At 46.0% G+C, this 16,879-nt stretch overlaps 1 protein-coding gene across 1 annotated transcript in view; it reads left to right on the top strand.

Moving 5' to 3' along the window:
* The first annotated feature begins 195 nt into the window (after positions 1-195).
* Positions 196-16,879, top strand: part of LAMB1 (laminin subunit beta 1) — a 69,718-nt gene continuing 53,034 nt past the window's right edge. Inside the window, exons 1-7 of the mRNA XM_023638902.2 lie at positions 196-569; positions 706-828; positions 1,903-2,078; positions 4,615-4,750; positions 7,740-7,813; positions 14,958-15,146; positions 15,241-15,304. Coding sequence (XP_023494670.2) covers positions 792-828; positions 1,903-2,078; positions 4,615-4,750; positions 7,740-7,813; positions 14,958-15,146; positions 15,241-15,304 — 676 coding nt within the window. The 5' untranslated portion in view covers positions 196-569; positions 706-791. The remainder of the gene's footprint in view (positions 570-705; positions 829-1,902; positions 2,079-4,614; positions 4,751-7,739; positions 7,814-14,957; positions 15,147-15,240; positions 15,305-16,879) is intronic.

Raw genomic sequence — 16,879 nt, 5'->3', positions numbered from 1 at the left:
GAAGCGTAGAAAAGAGCAGTTCCTTCCTCCAGACGAAGACATTGCAGGGGTCGCGCACGAGAGCAAGCTCAGGGACCCCGGGAGGCTCGGTTCCCTCTCAGGAACAAACCTGACAGGTCGACCCCTCTTCCTTAAGGATTGAGCGCACGGTGCCAAGCTGGAGCCTTGGGCACGTTTTCGTGACTCACTCCTTGCAAATGTAAATGCACCAGCGCGCGGGAGGTCCCGGCCAGCCCCTCTCGCCGGCGATCGAGCACCCACCTCCGAGCCCAGCCCTGCCGCCCCCGCGTCCCCAGCGCCCTGCTCGGGACGAGCCCCCAGCGGCGGCCGCAAAAGACAAACCCCGCAGCGCCCGCAGACGCCGCGTTAAAACAAAAGAGGTTCCCCGGAGCGTGGGACCCGGACCTCACCCCCTCCTCGCCAAGTTGCGGCCGCCCGCCCCCTCGCCCCTGCTCCCCGTGTGCGCATGAGCAGAGACGCCTCCCTCGGTTCCTCCCAACGCTAAACTTTCTAATTCCCTTCTTTGGGCTCCGGGGCCGCCGGCGCTGGGAGAGCGCTTGCACCGCCGGGTGAGCAGAACAAAGTGGCTGCGCGATTTTTCCCCTCCCCACCCTCCACCCCTGCTTCCGTGGGAGCGGCAGGAAATGGAAAGGCCCCTCTCCACTCTCTGAACATTTGCCTTTTTTTTTTCTTCCACCTCTCCAGAAAGAAAGACGGGGAAAAAAGAGCAGGCGGCTCGGCGGGCGTGTTCCACCTCCTGTGCCGTGTCCCCTCGGCGGCAGGGTCTGGACATGAGGCTGCTCCAGGTGTTCGCTTTCAGCGTCGTAGGTAATTCCGAGGAAACAGTGGGGGAAGGGGATGGGCTTGGACGTGGGGGAAGGAGACCCCACAGCCATTTGACCCAGCTTCGAGGATCGGGAGAGGGACGGGGGTGGAAATTATGCCCTGGGATTAAACGCCAGCGCCCTTGGTGGCCGCTGAAGACGGCGCCCGAGGATCGCTGTGGACCCGCATCCTGGGGCCTCCCGCGGCCGCCGCTCGGGGCTCTGCGCCTTCAGCCTGATCACGGTGGGTCTCTCCCCCGCGAGGGGTGGCAGGCGGGCTCCCTGCAGTGGAGGCGCTCTCCGCGGAGGGCTCCCCTGGAGCCCATTTCCCAGGAAAGTGCCCGAGCTGAGCCCAGGCTAAGTCTTGGGAACAGATTGGGGCCATGTGGCTTTAATTAAGCATCGCCGTTTGCCCCCGGATGGCGCCAGAAACAGCTGGACCGGGTGCTTCCCCGGGATGACGAAGCGTTGAAGCCACTCCAAAGCCGCAGGGACTGCCCACTCGCCCCTTGCTCGGGAAATCGGTGTCCGCCGCGAGCCCTGCCACCTCGCCCCGCTTGGGGAGCGACCACGACCTCCGAGCATGCACGCACACACACTGGCGCGCCCCCTACGCTCTCAAATTTCCACGCTTACACATTAGCACTCTCACACTGAACACGCATAGGCTGCCGCGTGCACGCGGGTTCACATAAACACGCGTGCACGCGTGCGGTGTTTGGCCGCCTGCCTCCCTGCGCCCAGGTTCAGGCACATGGAAGTGGCTTGTCTGCACATCTACCTTTTGTGGCCAGAGCTGCTTCCCCCGGGCAGATCAGGGTGGGGCGAGTGTCAGTGGCTTTACCGCGAGTGATGCTCTTGGGCTGCTGGACAAACCTGATGTCGTGTCTGTTTTTCCCCCCCCCCAAATCCTTTTCTCCTCGTCCCGGCCTCTCCCTTACCTGTCTCTGCATTGTGTTTCTTTTCCGTGCATTCTGCTTTCTCCTGAATCTACTCTGTCGCCGCCCCTGCTTGTTTCTTTTGCTCGGTCTCGCTCCCTACTTATGCTATTCTACCCTGTCGCCTGCCCCATCTGCAGCCCTGTGCGGAGCCCAAGTGGGCGCTCAAGAACCAGAGTTCAGCTACGGCTGCGCCGAGGGCAGCTGCTACCCGGCCACGGGCGACCTTCTCATCGGCCGAGCACGGAGGCTCTCGGTGACCTCGACGTGCGGGCTGCACAAGCCCGAGCCGTATTGTATCGTTAGCCACCTCCAGGTGAGGGCGGAGAGCCGAGGCTGCGCGCGCCTCCTCCAGTCCAGACCTAAAGGGCAGGTCCCGGGGACTCAGCATCCTGCCAGCTATCCAGATAGGAAGCGTGGCCAGCCAGGGAGTCCCGGGAGTAGGCTAGTAGCTCACCCTTCTGCCCCATCTCGGTTTGCACAGTTGCATCCGCCAAATGTTTCCTGCCGCGGCGCCGCCGGCACAGTCAGTATGGAAAGGCAGGGCTGCAGGCAGACCTGGCCCCTGACCCCTGCCCCGTGCCGCGACCCGGGGGCTAAGTCCTGTGTTGGGTTGTGTGTCTTTAAATCTTTCCTCTTTGGAAACGTGTATAAAGGTGCTTTATCCCCCTTTTTTTGTACTGAGTAGTGATCTTGGGTGTTTCCTGAATCTTTTGCTTAGATAAAGGGTATTCCAGCGCTGACCGACGCCTTGCAAGGTCGCTCCAATCTCGGAACCTGTTTTTTTCTCCTCATTTGGTGCTGTTCCCATCTACCTCCATTAGATATCAGGATCAGATGCTTTCTTTTTCAAAATGCGTGGTTGCCATGGTACCCTGATAGAGGAGGACCAAAATGAAATTTCAGGGTGTTATCTGTTTCTAAAAGTAGAAGCAGATTTTAGATTTCACAAGTCACGTTTTTACAAAGTCAAAACTGATTTTAATAGAAGACACAAAGTATAAACTATCCAGAATCAGCATGTCTTTCCTTGGTTTTTGAAGAGGAGACTGACATCTCTGGCCTCTAAGGCAAGCTGAAGTTGTTGGTCTTAGAGATAGGGCAAGTTCCAAGCCCCTTGCTCCATCTATGTACCTGCCCTTTAGGAGTAGGACAGAGTGTTGTGTGGTTTGCACAGCGGATGCCTTAAAATGGAGTCACTTTTACAAAGCAGAGAGAGACCATTCCTGAGACTTGATAAATTAAACCAAAGGAATGTGGTAAAGTGGATTTCACTCATTTGCTTCCAGGTTTATACAGAGATGTCTAGACTGCTTCCTCCTGATTAGAAGGGAGGCTATAATTAAACGTTTTTTTTTTTTTTAAGTTCTGGTAATTGTTCTCCAGTATTAGTTTCCTTGACTACAAGTTAATGAAGGCAGTTGATGTTACCTTTTTCTAATATTAGCATGTAAATTTTACCTAAAATACTGTGCTGACATTTACCTCAGAGGCCAGGACATGCTGTAAATGAATCACCAGATTCTGAAACCTGCTTTGACTAGAATGAAAATTGGACTATTTGCCTTAAAAGCAAGTGGAGCCAAACTCTAGTTTACATGATAGCCATGAAATTGTGGGGTGCTCTTCGCAGATGTCAGAGCCTAAAGAAAGGGGCTGGGTGTGCAATTTTCTTAGACGTTTAGTGGCGGTAAAAATTGAGTCAGGAGGCTTAAGTATTTTGTCCAGGGTCCCATTGCATCCCTGACTTCTTGTCTCTATTTTTTAGTTAGTACCTCATGCCAGTGTCTAAATCCTTTCGGGAGGAAGGTGATAGCTGATAGCTAACTAAATAAATATGAATGTAAAAATACAGTCAATTGATACTGTCCTTATAAGAAAATCACCCTTGCGGAAATGTTCTTTGTAAGATGTATGTGGGTCTCAACAGATTTCACTCTCAGCATCATTTTCAGACTTAAGAATAATCTGCATTTCAGAAAATATGCAGAGAGTGAAGCTCCATGTGGCAAAGGGAGCTATTAAGTTAGGCTGTTTATGACTCGCCATGGTGGAGGGCAAAAAGGGTTCTTTGAACTCCCCCAACCCAAATGCCAAAGTGGCTGTGGGCCACAATTTAGAGAGAAGGAAAATGAGAAAAGTTCAAAGCTACTCTAAAACCTAAAGTATACCTTAATTCCAGTTCAGGTCCATTTGGGTGCTCTTTGAGTTGGTCCCAGTTTAGAATGTTCCCGACACAGCAGGACGGCCTGGTACCCCCTTCCCAGATATTCTGAGCGGTTCATGGGTGTTAGCCTGTATGCTGCTACCGCGGATTCACTGCTTGGGCAGAGTAGAAACTGAGAGATTTTATTCTGTAGTTCCCAAAGCTTCTTAAATACTTCTGCCTAATTCTCGGTTTCTGCCTTCTGTAGGTTTTAGGAAGTCAGCCCAAATGAATTGTTCTTTTTTTCTTTTATTTTCAGTTTGCTTTACGTCAGCGAAAATTCTCTAATAACTCTTCTGCATTTTACTTTAAAAGTAAGCTTCTCTAGCTGTTTATTGAGATTAAGGCTTAAGCCTCGAAATTTCGTTTTGATTAAATTAATAGCTTGTGGAAACAATGCCGCCTTTTGCTTTTGACCTTGAAGTTGCAAAAGAGGAGGAAATTTTCAGGAGTATTTCACATGCAATAAGTTAAAAAGTAAAAGGCATGTGATACGTCATTTAAGTAATTTGGCACATTCATTTTTCTTAACTCACGTAGGTTTGATTTTTGTACGGTGAGCTTGATTTTTGTTTTGTTTTGTTTGTGTGTGTGTGTGTGTGGGAGAGATTGCTACCTAGACTCATGCAACTAACTTTGCTTTTAGGAGGACAAAAAATGCTTCATATGCGATTCACAAGATCCTTATCATGACACCCTCAATCCTGACAGTCATCTCATTGAAAATGTGGTCACTACATTTGCTCCAAACCGCCTGAAGATTTGGTGGCAATCTGAAAATGGTATGTGGCTGATGTGGGAACAAGTTCCATGGGGTGTGACCGGTCACCTGGAAGGGGTTTACCCGCTCCTGGGCGTCTGTAATTAGGATTGCTTTCTCTGTCCTATAATTATGGCCTTTGACAGATTTACTGCCTGGGGCACTAACTTCTCTGGGTCAAACCTGATCCTTCTGCCTGAAGCATGCGCTTCCTATAAGAAAGAAGTCTTTCATGCCAGACCAAGGAATTATTTCGTAGTCCCCATCCTGAGGGGTCCTTTGCGGGGGGCGGTGTATGTGCTGGGGGCAGTCTGGGGAGGGCATGGGAAGGCCCTTATTCGTCCACAAAACATAGCATCTTTCATTTTGATCAACCCCAAGGAAAGGGCAGAATCAGCCCCACCATTACCACCTTCCATCTAGAGAAAATTTAGTAATAGTACTATGAATGAGCAGTAGATGTAATTTTTCAAAGCGTTTGTCTACATGGATATGACCCCAAGTCAGTTTCCCCGGTGACTTTCTTTGGGTTTTGGTTTAATAAGTTCGTTAAATACGATGTCACTATTGCTGTGGAACTAAGCCTTAATCAGTTTTGCATTTGTTTCAAACTTGAATGCTGAAATTTGCAGAGTAAAGGTAGAATTATTGTCTTTATTAACGAACAATATACCATTAGATCTTTTTGAAAAAAAATTTTATGAGAAAGTTCTCTCAAAGAAGTGCACTGACACTACTAGATCTCTTGATTATATGCCCCACACCTGGGAAGCTTCTGGATGCTTCTAGTCGTTTATCATTCTCTAAAGAGGAACTCCCTTCATAGACTTCGTTGTCATTGATTATGAAATGACACATGCTCTCGAGAAGACTCTTGGTTCCTGGGGAGGGTTGATTACCCTTTGGCCTTGGGACTCCATTGGTTATCAACTTGATTGAGATAGACGGATTGTCAGAAAGCGTGTATCCATTAGCGCCTTATTAATTCTTAGAGGAGTCTTGGTTGATAGTCGTGTGAAAGAGCCATTTCTGTAGATCTGCCCTTGAGTCACAGAGGGCCTTCTGAAATAGCTGGAGCTTATTACAAACCAGCACTTCCTGACTGCCCACGATCTCCCAGTGAGACAGAAAGACGATTAGAAGGATGCCTCCACATTAGTATCCAGTGGACACGCAGTAAAATAGTGCATCATGTGCTGCAGTTCTAGACGAGGGTGTTTGTTGGTTCCATCAGGAGTTAATCAGTTTCTGCAGCTTTGAGTTTGTGGGGCAAGAGAGGCCAAATGCCAGAAAGAAGGGATTTTCAGATAGCGGGGCTTGAATTCTCTGTCACTCTGTCATAAGGGATTAGATGAAATTAGACTGATGGAACTTAGCCTTTAGAAAGTCAGACCGACTGTTACTATCTCCTGTGATCTCTCTGGTGTCTGATAGTTCACAATTAAAGACTTTCTCGATGAGTGTGATTTTTATCTATTTTCAGTGTGTTTTGTCCAAGTTGAGCTTGACATGGCGGCATTAAGTTATCAGTGCTCAGGCACAAAAGGGACTTGGAGCATGCATCACCTGGATCTCTTCCTAGGTCTGACAGAAAGCAAACGCACTGTAGAAGAATGATCTCGTTGCTTTTTTTTTTTTTCTCTGTGGATTTTTCTTCCCTTATTAAAAGCCCTGTCGTGCTTTATCAGGTTCTAAATCTAAAATGGAATGTGGTTTTAGGGCACACGTTGCAGCATCTGTTCTTATGTTACAGAAATGGTACTAGTCTTGTTCACACTTTACGTTATTTTGTTATCTATTCATTTTGAACAAATATTGCAAGTTTTTAAAAGCCTGGGAGAGGAGAAGCATCTAGCTGCTTAGCTCACATTTCACTCAGAAAGAAATGTCCAGAGGAGGTTTATTATATAGTTCTTTTTAATAAGTTAGATAAAGTTAGTTAGTATGATTATAATGTTTTTCTTGAACATTCCAACTAACTCATATCCGTTCCAGTGACCACTTTCCCCCCACAATTGACTTGGCCGTTTTCCAGTGGGAGAGTTTATTTCAAAAGTCCTACTGATTTCCTGAAAATACACCGGCTAGTGACATGATTCATTCTGACACATTCATGTCTTTCTGCGTTTAACTTGTCTTGCTGTGGAAGATGGACCCCAAAAGCTCCAAGCACGGGAAATGTGGGATGGTCTCCTTTACCAAACAGGCAGGCTCCAGGGCCCAATGGATGGGAGAGGCGGTGCTTCCATGTTGGAATTCCAGTGGCCTCTTTAGCCTGTTAATGTGGGCCTGATCGCCCCTCAGGGCACGGTGCAAAGGCTGGTTTGTTTGTTCAGGCTTTCCCCTGAAAGAGAAGATGTTACTATTTGTTCTGGGCCAGTTTATTTATTTGACCGATTCTTTGTCTCTTTGGCATTGTTTTTCCATTGTGGAAACGCATCCAAAGGCTTCCCCATCAGGGATAGATTTTCCTAAATTGGAGTATAACTAATAGACGTGGTAGACTCTTATTTGTTTTCTTTGCTGCTGCAGAGAAAAAAAGGAACATTTGTATTTCTGCTGGAGGAGGATTGTGTCTCTGTGCTTCAGACTGCAAGCTGATCCCCTACTGTGCGCAGGAAGCGCCCCCCCCCCCCCCCCCCCCCCGCCTTTGAGAGTCTCTTGGCTTAGAGGACGAGTAAGATGGTTCACTTTTTCCTAAGCAAAAGATGTCTTTCTTGAGAGCAGCTAGAGGCATTCTGCCAGATGTCTTGTTTCAGTGAGCAGATTCAATATGTTGAACTCCAGAACGATTTGTGGAGAACTGAAGAATCATCCTGATCTGTGCCTTCTCACCTAAATCAAGACAGAGGTTTATTGTTCGTATCTTATCTTCGGCTTCAGCGGAAGATAGACTGCAAAGAGGATTTCTTTGAGGAGCAGGAAGATCATTTAAGAAAATAGTCCTAACTGTTCACAAATGTTCCTGTTTACCTTACTGTTTCCTTTTCTATTTTTTAAAAATCTTGTAGGCGTGGAAAATGTAACTATCCAACTGGATTTGGAAGCAGAATTCCATTTCACTCATCTCATAATGACTTTCAAGGTAAGGAATCCGTAACTTTGTCACAAAGGACACGTGAGAGCACTGTGTGGTTCCCCCTTCCAAAATGGATGTCTGTTGTGAGTTGGCCTAGATGGGAACTTAAACATCATTATTGCCGTAAATTGGGATAATTGAGCAGCTTTCTAAACATGGGCATGAATAACCACGTTTAAATACCCTGTCTTCATGGCAGTAAGTAGAGGGAGCCACTATTCTCGGGTAATTCAACTGTAAACTTTTAATTAGCTATCCTTTTATTTCCCCCCGGAGAGAGGCAGCTTTGACTCTCTCCCAAACCACAATAAAACATCTGGAGAGCGAACCCCTGATCCCTCGTGTTGATGTTTGAATGCTGAGTTGAGTAACTGAAAAGGAAATGTGTTCTCTTCAGTTTTCAAGGTTTTGCAGAATTTGCAGGAGCAGTTTTGTAGTTCCTGAGGAAGTGTGTGTGCCTTCTTAAATGCGCATTTTCTCATCCTTTTTCTTTTAGAGATGTAAAATGACTCCAGGACTAGGGAATGTCTCTGTACAAAGTCCCTTTGTTCCTTCTTAAGCAGCTGCCTGGAAATGACAGACTTCACACGGCTTAAAGTACATGTTGGTGCACATAAAACCCATAATTTACTTATTGCTTCTCAGATTAAAATCACTTGTGAATAGTTTTCAGCTGGAGTCGGGGGCCTTATCTGTACCCTCTCAGGTGAGGAAAAGGTGCCAGGGTAGATTTACCTGTGGGCAGGTGGCCGTGAAAGTCTTACTTGTGTCATCTCCCGAAGCCCGGGAGGCCAGGGAGCATGGTGGGCGTGGCAGTTGGAATGTGACCAGGAGGGATGTCAGGCCTGAGCTCTTCATGCCCTTGCCCCTGCCCAGGCACCTACTGTTACCGCTGGGGAGGAAGGTTCACACTGTGCCACCTGAGACCGAGAGGGACATGGGGAGGGCATTCACTGAACGACTCGTCACTGACTCCTTGTCCCTTCATTGAGCGTGTGCTCAGCCTGGCGGTTAGACTTGAAACTCGGCCTGGCATGAGGACGTTGCCTTCGTGTGACACGATACCTAAAAATAGTCAAAGTCATCTTTGTTAACATTTATGGTGCTATCCTTTACTCTGGAAAGGGCATCCGTTTGCATACATGGGTGGCTCTGAGTTCGTCTATATTCAGAAGTCCTTTGGGCACATATTCGGTACTGGAATACTCCTTCGAGTGAGGACAATGGGCCGAAGATGAAATTCTGCACAGAAGTGCACAAGGTCCAGCAGAGGAGGCAGGGACTGAGATGTGAGGAGTGGGTACGAGTTGTCAGACTGGAGTTTGTGAGCGGGAACTCATTCTTCTCGTGTGTGAGAGGCCACATCTGTGAGGTTGGACAGACTTGGGTGTGAATCCCCACTCTGCCCCTTACTGGCATGTGTGGCCGGAGCGTTGGCTTCCTTGTTGGTAAAATGGGAAGAATAATAGCATGTATGTTGTGGGGTTGTGTGGCATGGCCCTCTGCTCTCGGGATAGCAGTAATCTTGCTCCCCTGGCAATGGTGGGAACATGGTAGTTTTTTTACATATGCTCAGGCTTGGCAGGAGTAATTGCTCTACAGATATTTACTGAATGAATGAGTAAGTGGATAAAGGCATTCAACCATCTTCTGTTTGTAAGAAACTGCCCCAGGCCCTATGGGAGATTTAAAAGATAGCACAGTTACTGCTCTCCAGGAGCTTCTTCGATTCTTCTAGAGGAGAAAGACATACAAGCAACTTACATGACATGACAGCATGTGCTAACTGTTCAGCAGAAGTTCAGACAATGTGCGTTAACGCGGAGGAGGGTGAGATTAATGTTAGCCTGGAGTAAAGAAAGCCTGGAATAAAGGAGAGGGCTGGGATGGCACTTGACCCGGCCGGGAAGAGTGAGCAGGGTTTCATGGGAGGAGGCGAAAGAAAAGCCCTTCTTGGCAGAGGACACTGATTGCAAAGCTGCGGTGGTAGCGCATTTCGGGCAGGGTTTGATTGGCATGTTCTCTGGAGATTTGCCCCCAGCTTGGGGTAGTGAGGGGAGGAAAAGGAAGTAAGATTACGGTGAGAAGGACCTTGACTCTTTTTTCGTTTTTTTCCAATTTTTTTTTTATTGAGTTCATAATAGTTTACATCATTGTGAAGTTTCAGTTGTACATTATTTCTTGACTGTCACCACGTAAGTGTTTCCCTTCACCCCCTGTGCCCATCCCCCACCCCCCTTTCCCTGGTAACCACTGAACTGTTTTCGTTGTGTATGTACTTGTTTATAAAGTTGTTCTTTACGTGACAGTCAGATCAGGATCCCTCTGAATTATATATATTTTTTAATTTTTTTTATCGAGTTCATAATAGTTTACATCATTGTGAAGTTTCAGTTGTACATTATTTCCTGTCTGTCCCCATATAAGTGCTCCCCTTCAGCCCCTGTGCCCACCTCCTACCCCACTTCCCCTGGTAACCACTGAGCTGTTCTCTTTGTCCGTGTGTTTGTTTATCTTCCACATATGAGTGAAGTCATGTGGTGTTTGTCTTTCTCTGTCTGGCTTATTTCACTTAACATAATACCCTCCAGGTCCATCCATGTTGTTGTAAATGGGACGATTTTGTCTTTTTTCTGGCTGAGTAGTATTCCATTGTGTATATATACCACATCTTCTTTATCCAGTCATCGGTCACTGAGCACTTGGGTTGCTTCCATGTCTTGGCTATTGTGAATAGTGCTGCAATGAACCTAGGGTTGCATATGTTACTTTGGATTTGTGATTTCAAATTGTTTGGGTAGATACCCAGTAGTGGGATAGCTGGGTCACATGGTAGTTCTATTTTTAGTTCTTTGAGGAATCTCCATACTGTTTTCCATAGTGGTTGTACCAGTTTGCATTCCCACCAGCAGGGTATGAGGGTTCCCAGAAGGACCTTGACTCCTTGCTGAGGAGCATGAAGTTTATAGGAAAAAGAGAGCCATTGACAAGGACATGAGACCTGTGGTTGAGGAAGGGAGCCCAGAGGAAATGCAGAGGAGGGTCAGCAAGAAGAGAGGGCACCGTGGGGGCCTCTTGTTGAGTCAGCATGGATGGAGGGCTGACTTCGGAGAGTGCGGGTGTTCATGCAAAGGCTGGTGTGATTCTCGAGTGGAAGGGAGCTCCGGCAACCCAGGAGTCCTGGAAGGTTTACTGGGGAAGCCTTTTCCAATCACACACATCCCCTTGCTGCCATACCTTGTTACTCTTCTACTGCAGCCTTCGAGAATCATTGCTGAGAGGACGAGCCTGTTTTCTGAGGGAGACAGTTGGACCCTTTAGGATGAAAAGTTCAGCCGTGCGCTGGAGAAAGAGTAGAACCAGAACGGTGGAAGAGGAGGAGTAAGGAGAGGGATGAATGAAAGTTGACTTGTGCATCCAAGCTGAGTGACTAGGAGGGCGGCGATACTGTTAACAGCACAGGAAGGGGATGGGGGTTAAGCCTGTGTGTTTATTCTTGCCCGTGTTTGCCATGGAGATGGCTGACTGCTAAGTGGGTTAGGTTTTCTTAGGCTAGCAAAACTCATTTAGCATATACACAGCATGTTTTTTTGTGTAGACAGATGTTCCCACACTCATAGCTCTTTTACGTGGTATAAATTCAGAGGCAACAGTGCAGCACTGTGAGGCTGGGAAGGTTGATGACTGAGCAAAGAGCATGGAAAGGCTTCCTTTAGGTTGGTAAAAGGTGTTGTTCCAGTTTCCAGCAGCTTCTTAACTCTACAGGAAATTGGATAACTCACCAATGGCCCTTGGGGACTCAGAATTTACCAGAAGGAAGAGAGAAGGAAGCACAGTCAGATCTGGCTGTAAGGCTTTTCCTGTCTGCTCCCTTGTGACACAGAGACATCAGCCTAGTGTCTCCCCAAGTGTTGCCACCCAGGAGACCAGTCTCCTGGGGAGTTTGCCCTGATTCAGTTAGTTACTGGATTTTTTAGCCCTTACTTTAAAACTCTTAGTCTAATACTCTCAAGTTTAATAAAGTGTCATTTTCTTGTATTTCGGAACAAGGAAAACAATAAAAACCTGAGCAACTGGTAAGTGAGTAAGTCAAAGAATGTGTCAAAATGTGACCTTCCATCTTTTTACTCTTATCTCCTTTATCAGTGAGAAAGACCATCAGGATTATTAAGGGAGGTACACAGAAGTCTGGGGAGTTACTCGTTTTCACCATTAGTTGTCACCCAAATTTCTATCAAGCCATGGTTTTAATTCAGAAGTGAGTTCAGAGTCCATTTGCTGGGTTGGCTTCTCTTGCTTGATCTTCCATTGTCATCTGACTTCCACTTCCTGAAAGGCACTGACCCTGTTCGGTGTTGAAGCATTTGCCTCTTTTTAGCACTCATTCTGTTATTTCCAGTTGACCCCATTCACCACACCCTCCTAAGTCTCCATCCTGCCTCAGTTTCCAGGATTCTTGTCTTTGTTTTTTTTTTGAGGAAGATTAGCCCTGAGCTAACATGTGACACCAATCCTCTTTTTGCTGAGGAAGACTGGCCCTGAGCTCACATCCATGCCCATCTTCTTCTGTTTTATATGTGGGATGCCTGCCACAGCATGGCTTGATGAGTGGTACATAGGTCCGCACCTGGGATCTGAACCAGTGAACCCTGGGCCACTGAAGCAGAGAGCGCGAACTTAACCACCATGCCACTGGGCTGGCCCCGAAGCTTCTTGTCTTCTTACTCCTTCCTCTCTGACATCCATGTTTCAGTCTTGTATGATGTCATTAGCCAGTGAGGCAGGAAGATAGGTTTGGTCTTAATTCGGCTAGGATTTTGATCTGAGCTCTGCCGATAGCTAGCAAGTCGGTTAATGTCTGTGAGCCTCATTTTCCTCATCTGTAAGACAAATGTGTGGTGAGGGTGTGTGGCTTCCCAGGGCTGCCATCACGAAGTACCACGGACTGGGCGGCTCCCACCACAGAAATTGATTTTCTCCCAGTTCTGGAGGCTGGAAGTCTGAGATCAGAGTGTCAGCAGAGTTGGTTTCTTCTGTGGCCTCTTTCTTTCCTGGGCTCGTGGCTGGCTGTCTTCTCCCTGTGTCTTCACACGGTCTTCCCTCCGTACTCTGTATCCTGATTTCTTCTTCTCATAGGACACCAGTCAGTCGATTAGGGCCCACCTGGAGGACTTCATTCTACCTTAATTACCTCTTTAAAGGCCCTGTCTCCAAATACAGTCACCTTCTGAGATCCTGTGGATTAGGTCTTCAACATAAGAATTTTGGGAGGACACAATTCAGCCTATAAGAGAAGATTAAATGTAATGAAAGTTCCTGGCACGACTCTCTTTTTTGTCTGGTCCTTTGCTGATGCATTTTCCTGGAGCACCGACTTTCGCTTTCTTTTATCTTGCCCTTTGCTTTTGGGGGCGGCGGGGGGGAGGAATTATATATTTGGAGGTTTCAAATATTGTATGTATACAATGACTCCTAAATCTAAGTTGCAAGGTCCATTCTTGCAGCTCTGTGCAAGAGCACTGTTTCCAGTTGTCCAGTGGGCGTCTCCATGTGGATACCTCACGTGTAACTAGTCCAAACCCAAATGCCTTCACTTCTCTTCTGTGTCTTTGTTGTATTCACAGCACAGTGCCCCCAGCTGCCTAAGCTCAGATGCTCGTGTTTCTTTCCTCTCCCTCCCTTGCCACTGAAATCTAATTAATCACCAAGTGCAATTTAATATATTTTACTTTCACTCAATTTTCAGAGACCTCAATTCCATCCCTTTCTCTCCATCCATACTGTAAAGCTTGAGTTGAAACTTTCATCTTTTTTCTATCACTTGGTTTCTTGTCTCTTGTTTTTTCCGGGTCCAATTGGTCTGCTACAGGGTTATTTTTCTAAAATGCAATCTGATCATTTCATTCTGTCCACTTAAATCTTTCAGAGTTCCCCTTTCCTTGTGTAAACTTCTGTCAGCCTCCTCCCCCGCCCGGCCTGGAAGACACTTACTTACCCTTTTCAGATCCATTCGATGCCATCTTCTCTCTGAAGCATTCCCTAGCTTTGTGTGTGCAGTAAAATAGACGTAACACAAAATTTGCTTTTTTAACCATCTTTAAGTGTGCAGTTCAGTGGCATTAGGTATATTCACAATGTTGTGCCATCATCGCTGTCTAGTTCCAGAACTTTTTCATCATCCCAAATAGACACTCTGTACCATTTAGCAATAACTCCTCATTACCCCTTCCCTCCAGCCCCTCATAACCTCTAATCTACTTTATATCTCAATGTACTTGCCTATTCAAGACATTTCACTTAAGTGAAATCATATAATATGTGTCCTTTTGTATCTGGCGTATTTCACTTAGTATAATGTTTGCACAGTTCCTCCATGGTATAGGAAGTATCAGAATTTCATTCGTTTTTATGGCCAAATAATACTCCATTGCATGTATCTACCTCCTTTTATTTATCCATTGACCTGTTGATGGACACTTGAGGAGTTTCTGCTTTTTGGCTGTTGTGAATAATGCTGCTATGATTGTTCACGTGCAAATATCCATCGGAGTCGCTGTTTTCAGTTCTTTGGGGTGTATAGTTGGGAGCAGAATTGCAGGATTCCCCAGCTTCTTGAGTTAGTAATTCCTTCCTCTTGTTTTCCCAAAGCACACCTCATATGACTCCACTGTGGTGTTGGCTATATTGTATTGTGAATGATTTACGCCCTTGTCTGCACTTCATTGGACTAACTGCAGCACATAGACCCCTGTCTGGTACTGAGTAACAGTCATTACATGTCTATTGAATGATTCAATGAACAAATGAAAGGATGAGCACTGAAACTAACCAGTTGTACTGTGGGCATGGTGACTATACCAAAAGTTATCTGCTATTAAGACCTGCTTATAATCAGCTTCTAAAGAGAAGCAGCATCCTAATCTTTGGTATAGTGGGAGAAAGTGCAAAATGTAGAGGATAGGCACTTTCCTTGTAAGAAGAGGCTCGTGGAACAGCTGGAACTATTTGAAATCCAGCCGCAGTCTGAAATACGAACCTCATGCAGTGAGGGTTTGTGGCACACAGTTGAGTGATATTTTCCTCTGAGGTTTACAAAAACTACAGATGACCAGTAAAAAGTAGCCAATGAGCCTTTCTGTCCCACCCTTAGACGTTCCGCCCGGCCGCCATGCTGATAGAGCGCTCGTCTGACTTTGGGAAGACGTGGGGCGTATACAGATACTTTGCCTACGACTGCGAGAGCTCGTTTCCAGGCATTTCCACCGGCCCCATGAAAAAAGTCGATGACATAATTTGTGACTCCCGATATTCTGACATTGAACCCTCAACAGAAGGAGAGGTTTGTTTGCTTTTTATGTTTGTTTTGCATTCTACTTGAGAATCTAGTTTCTGATCATTGCAAGAATACCAATTACTCTTCTATCTATTTTTAGGTGATATTTCGTGCTTTAGATCCTGCTTTCAGAATAGAAGATCCTTATAGTCCAAGGATACAGAGTAAGCTTGTTTTTGCATAGAAGGCTTGATGGAAAACAGCAATCATGGGCGAACTCTTACCCAGAGCACTAAATATTGAGTGCTAACTCCACCCTCTTCATTTCCTTCCTTCTCTGCAGTGCCCTACTGGAAGCTCCTGAACTTGGCATAATCAAAGTCCTCACTGATGGGGAACATGTTTTGATAAGAGTAAAAGATTTATGTCTTAAGTACTCAGACACTTATGCTGGTCATAATACCTAATTTATTGCTCAGTATAACATATATATAACATATATCTTATACATAGAATATATATATATAAATTATGGTATAGATTAAGCTGTTGTAACAAAGTGTCCCCCAAGACACAGTGGCTCAAATAAAATAGAAGTTTATTTCTCTCTTAAGAAGTTACCCAGAGGGGTTTCCAGCGAAGAAATGTAGTTCAGTTGCCGTAAGTAGGCTTATCAAATAAAATACAGGATGACACCCTGTTAAATTTGAATTGCAGTTCAACAACAAACTACTTTTGTAGTATAACTATATCTCGTGTACTATTTGTGACTAGTCCAAATATATGCCCTGCAATATTTGTGGTTGGTCTAACTGTGTTCTGTGTGATACTTGTGACCAACTTATAGTGAAAAATGATTAACTGTTTGTCTGAAATTCAAATTTAACTGAGCATTTTGTATTTTTATTGCTAAATCTGGCTAAATTAGGTCGCCCAGGTTCTCAGGTTCCTTCTGTCTTATAGTCTTGATGCACATAGTTAGAGCTGGCCCAACACCTCCCTGTCCTTATCCCAACCTGTGGGAGGAGAAGACGTGAACGGCAAGTGATGTGCAAGTTGTACATCACTTCTGTTCACATCCCACTGGCCAAAATTAGTCATGTGGCTACACCGTGGGAGACGGTGGGAAACATCTCTAGCCAGGTGGCCATGTCCTCTCTAAAACTCAGCGACGGCTCTTATTGTCAAAGGAAGAAGACAAGAAAGAATATTGGGGAAAAATCAGAAGCCATGCTCAGTATGCTCAATAAGGTGAGGGCTGTATTTCCATTTAACAGAAGAGTAAACTGAGGCTCAGAGAGTTGGCATAACCTTGTGTAAGGTGACATGGCTATTGAGTGTCAGTCAGCTCCTGAACCCGTATGTTAGGATTCTCAGTTCAGAGCTCTTTCTAACCTTCAGCAACTACGCCTCTGTTTTCACAGAATTACATTTTGATCTTGGGAGGCAGAGTGTGCACTAATTGAAAGGATGGGCTTTGAGTCAGACCTGGGTTCCATCCCAGTTCTGGTGTATTATGGCCATGTGACCTTGGGCAAGTCATTGACTTGAAGCTATTTTTTAGCCTCTGTTTTTTCATCTGTAAACGGAGATAGTAATATTGACCTTAGGGTTGTTAGGGAAGGACAATGAGTTAATGTATATAAATGACCCACCAAAGTGACACATGGAAAGTGTCCAATAAATTGAAGCTGCTGCTGTTGGTGATGTTGATGTTGCCATCAGCTGTCACTCAGGACCTTTGTAGACTTGGTCCCATGTGTCAGAGTGAAAGGAGGAGATGCCCTCCCCTGCTGCTG

Source organism: Equus caballus, chromosome 4 (assembly GCF_041296265.1).
Source record: "Equus caballus isolate H_3958 breed thoroughbred chromosome 4, TB-T2T, whole genome shotgun sequence".
NCBI lineage: Eukaryota > Metazoa > Chordata > Mammalia > Perissodactyla > Equidae > Equus > Equus caballus.
This window is presented reverse-complemented; position numbering and strand designations above follow the sequence as displayed.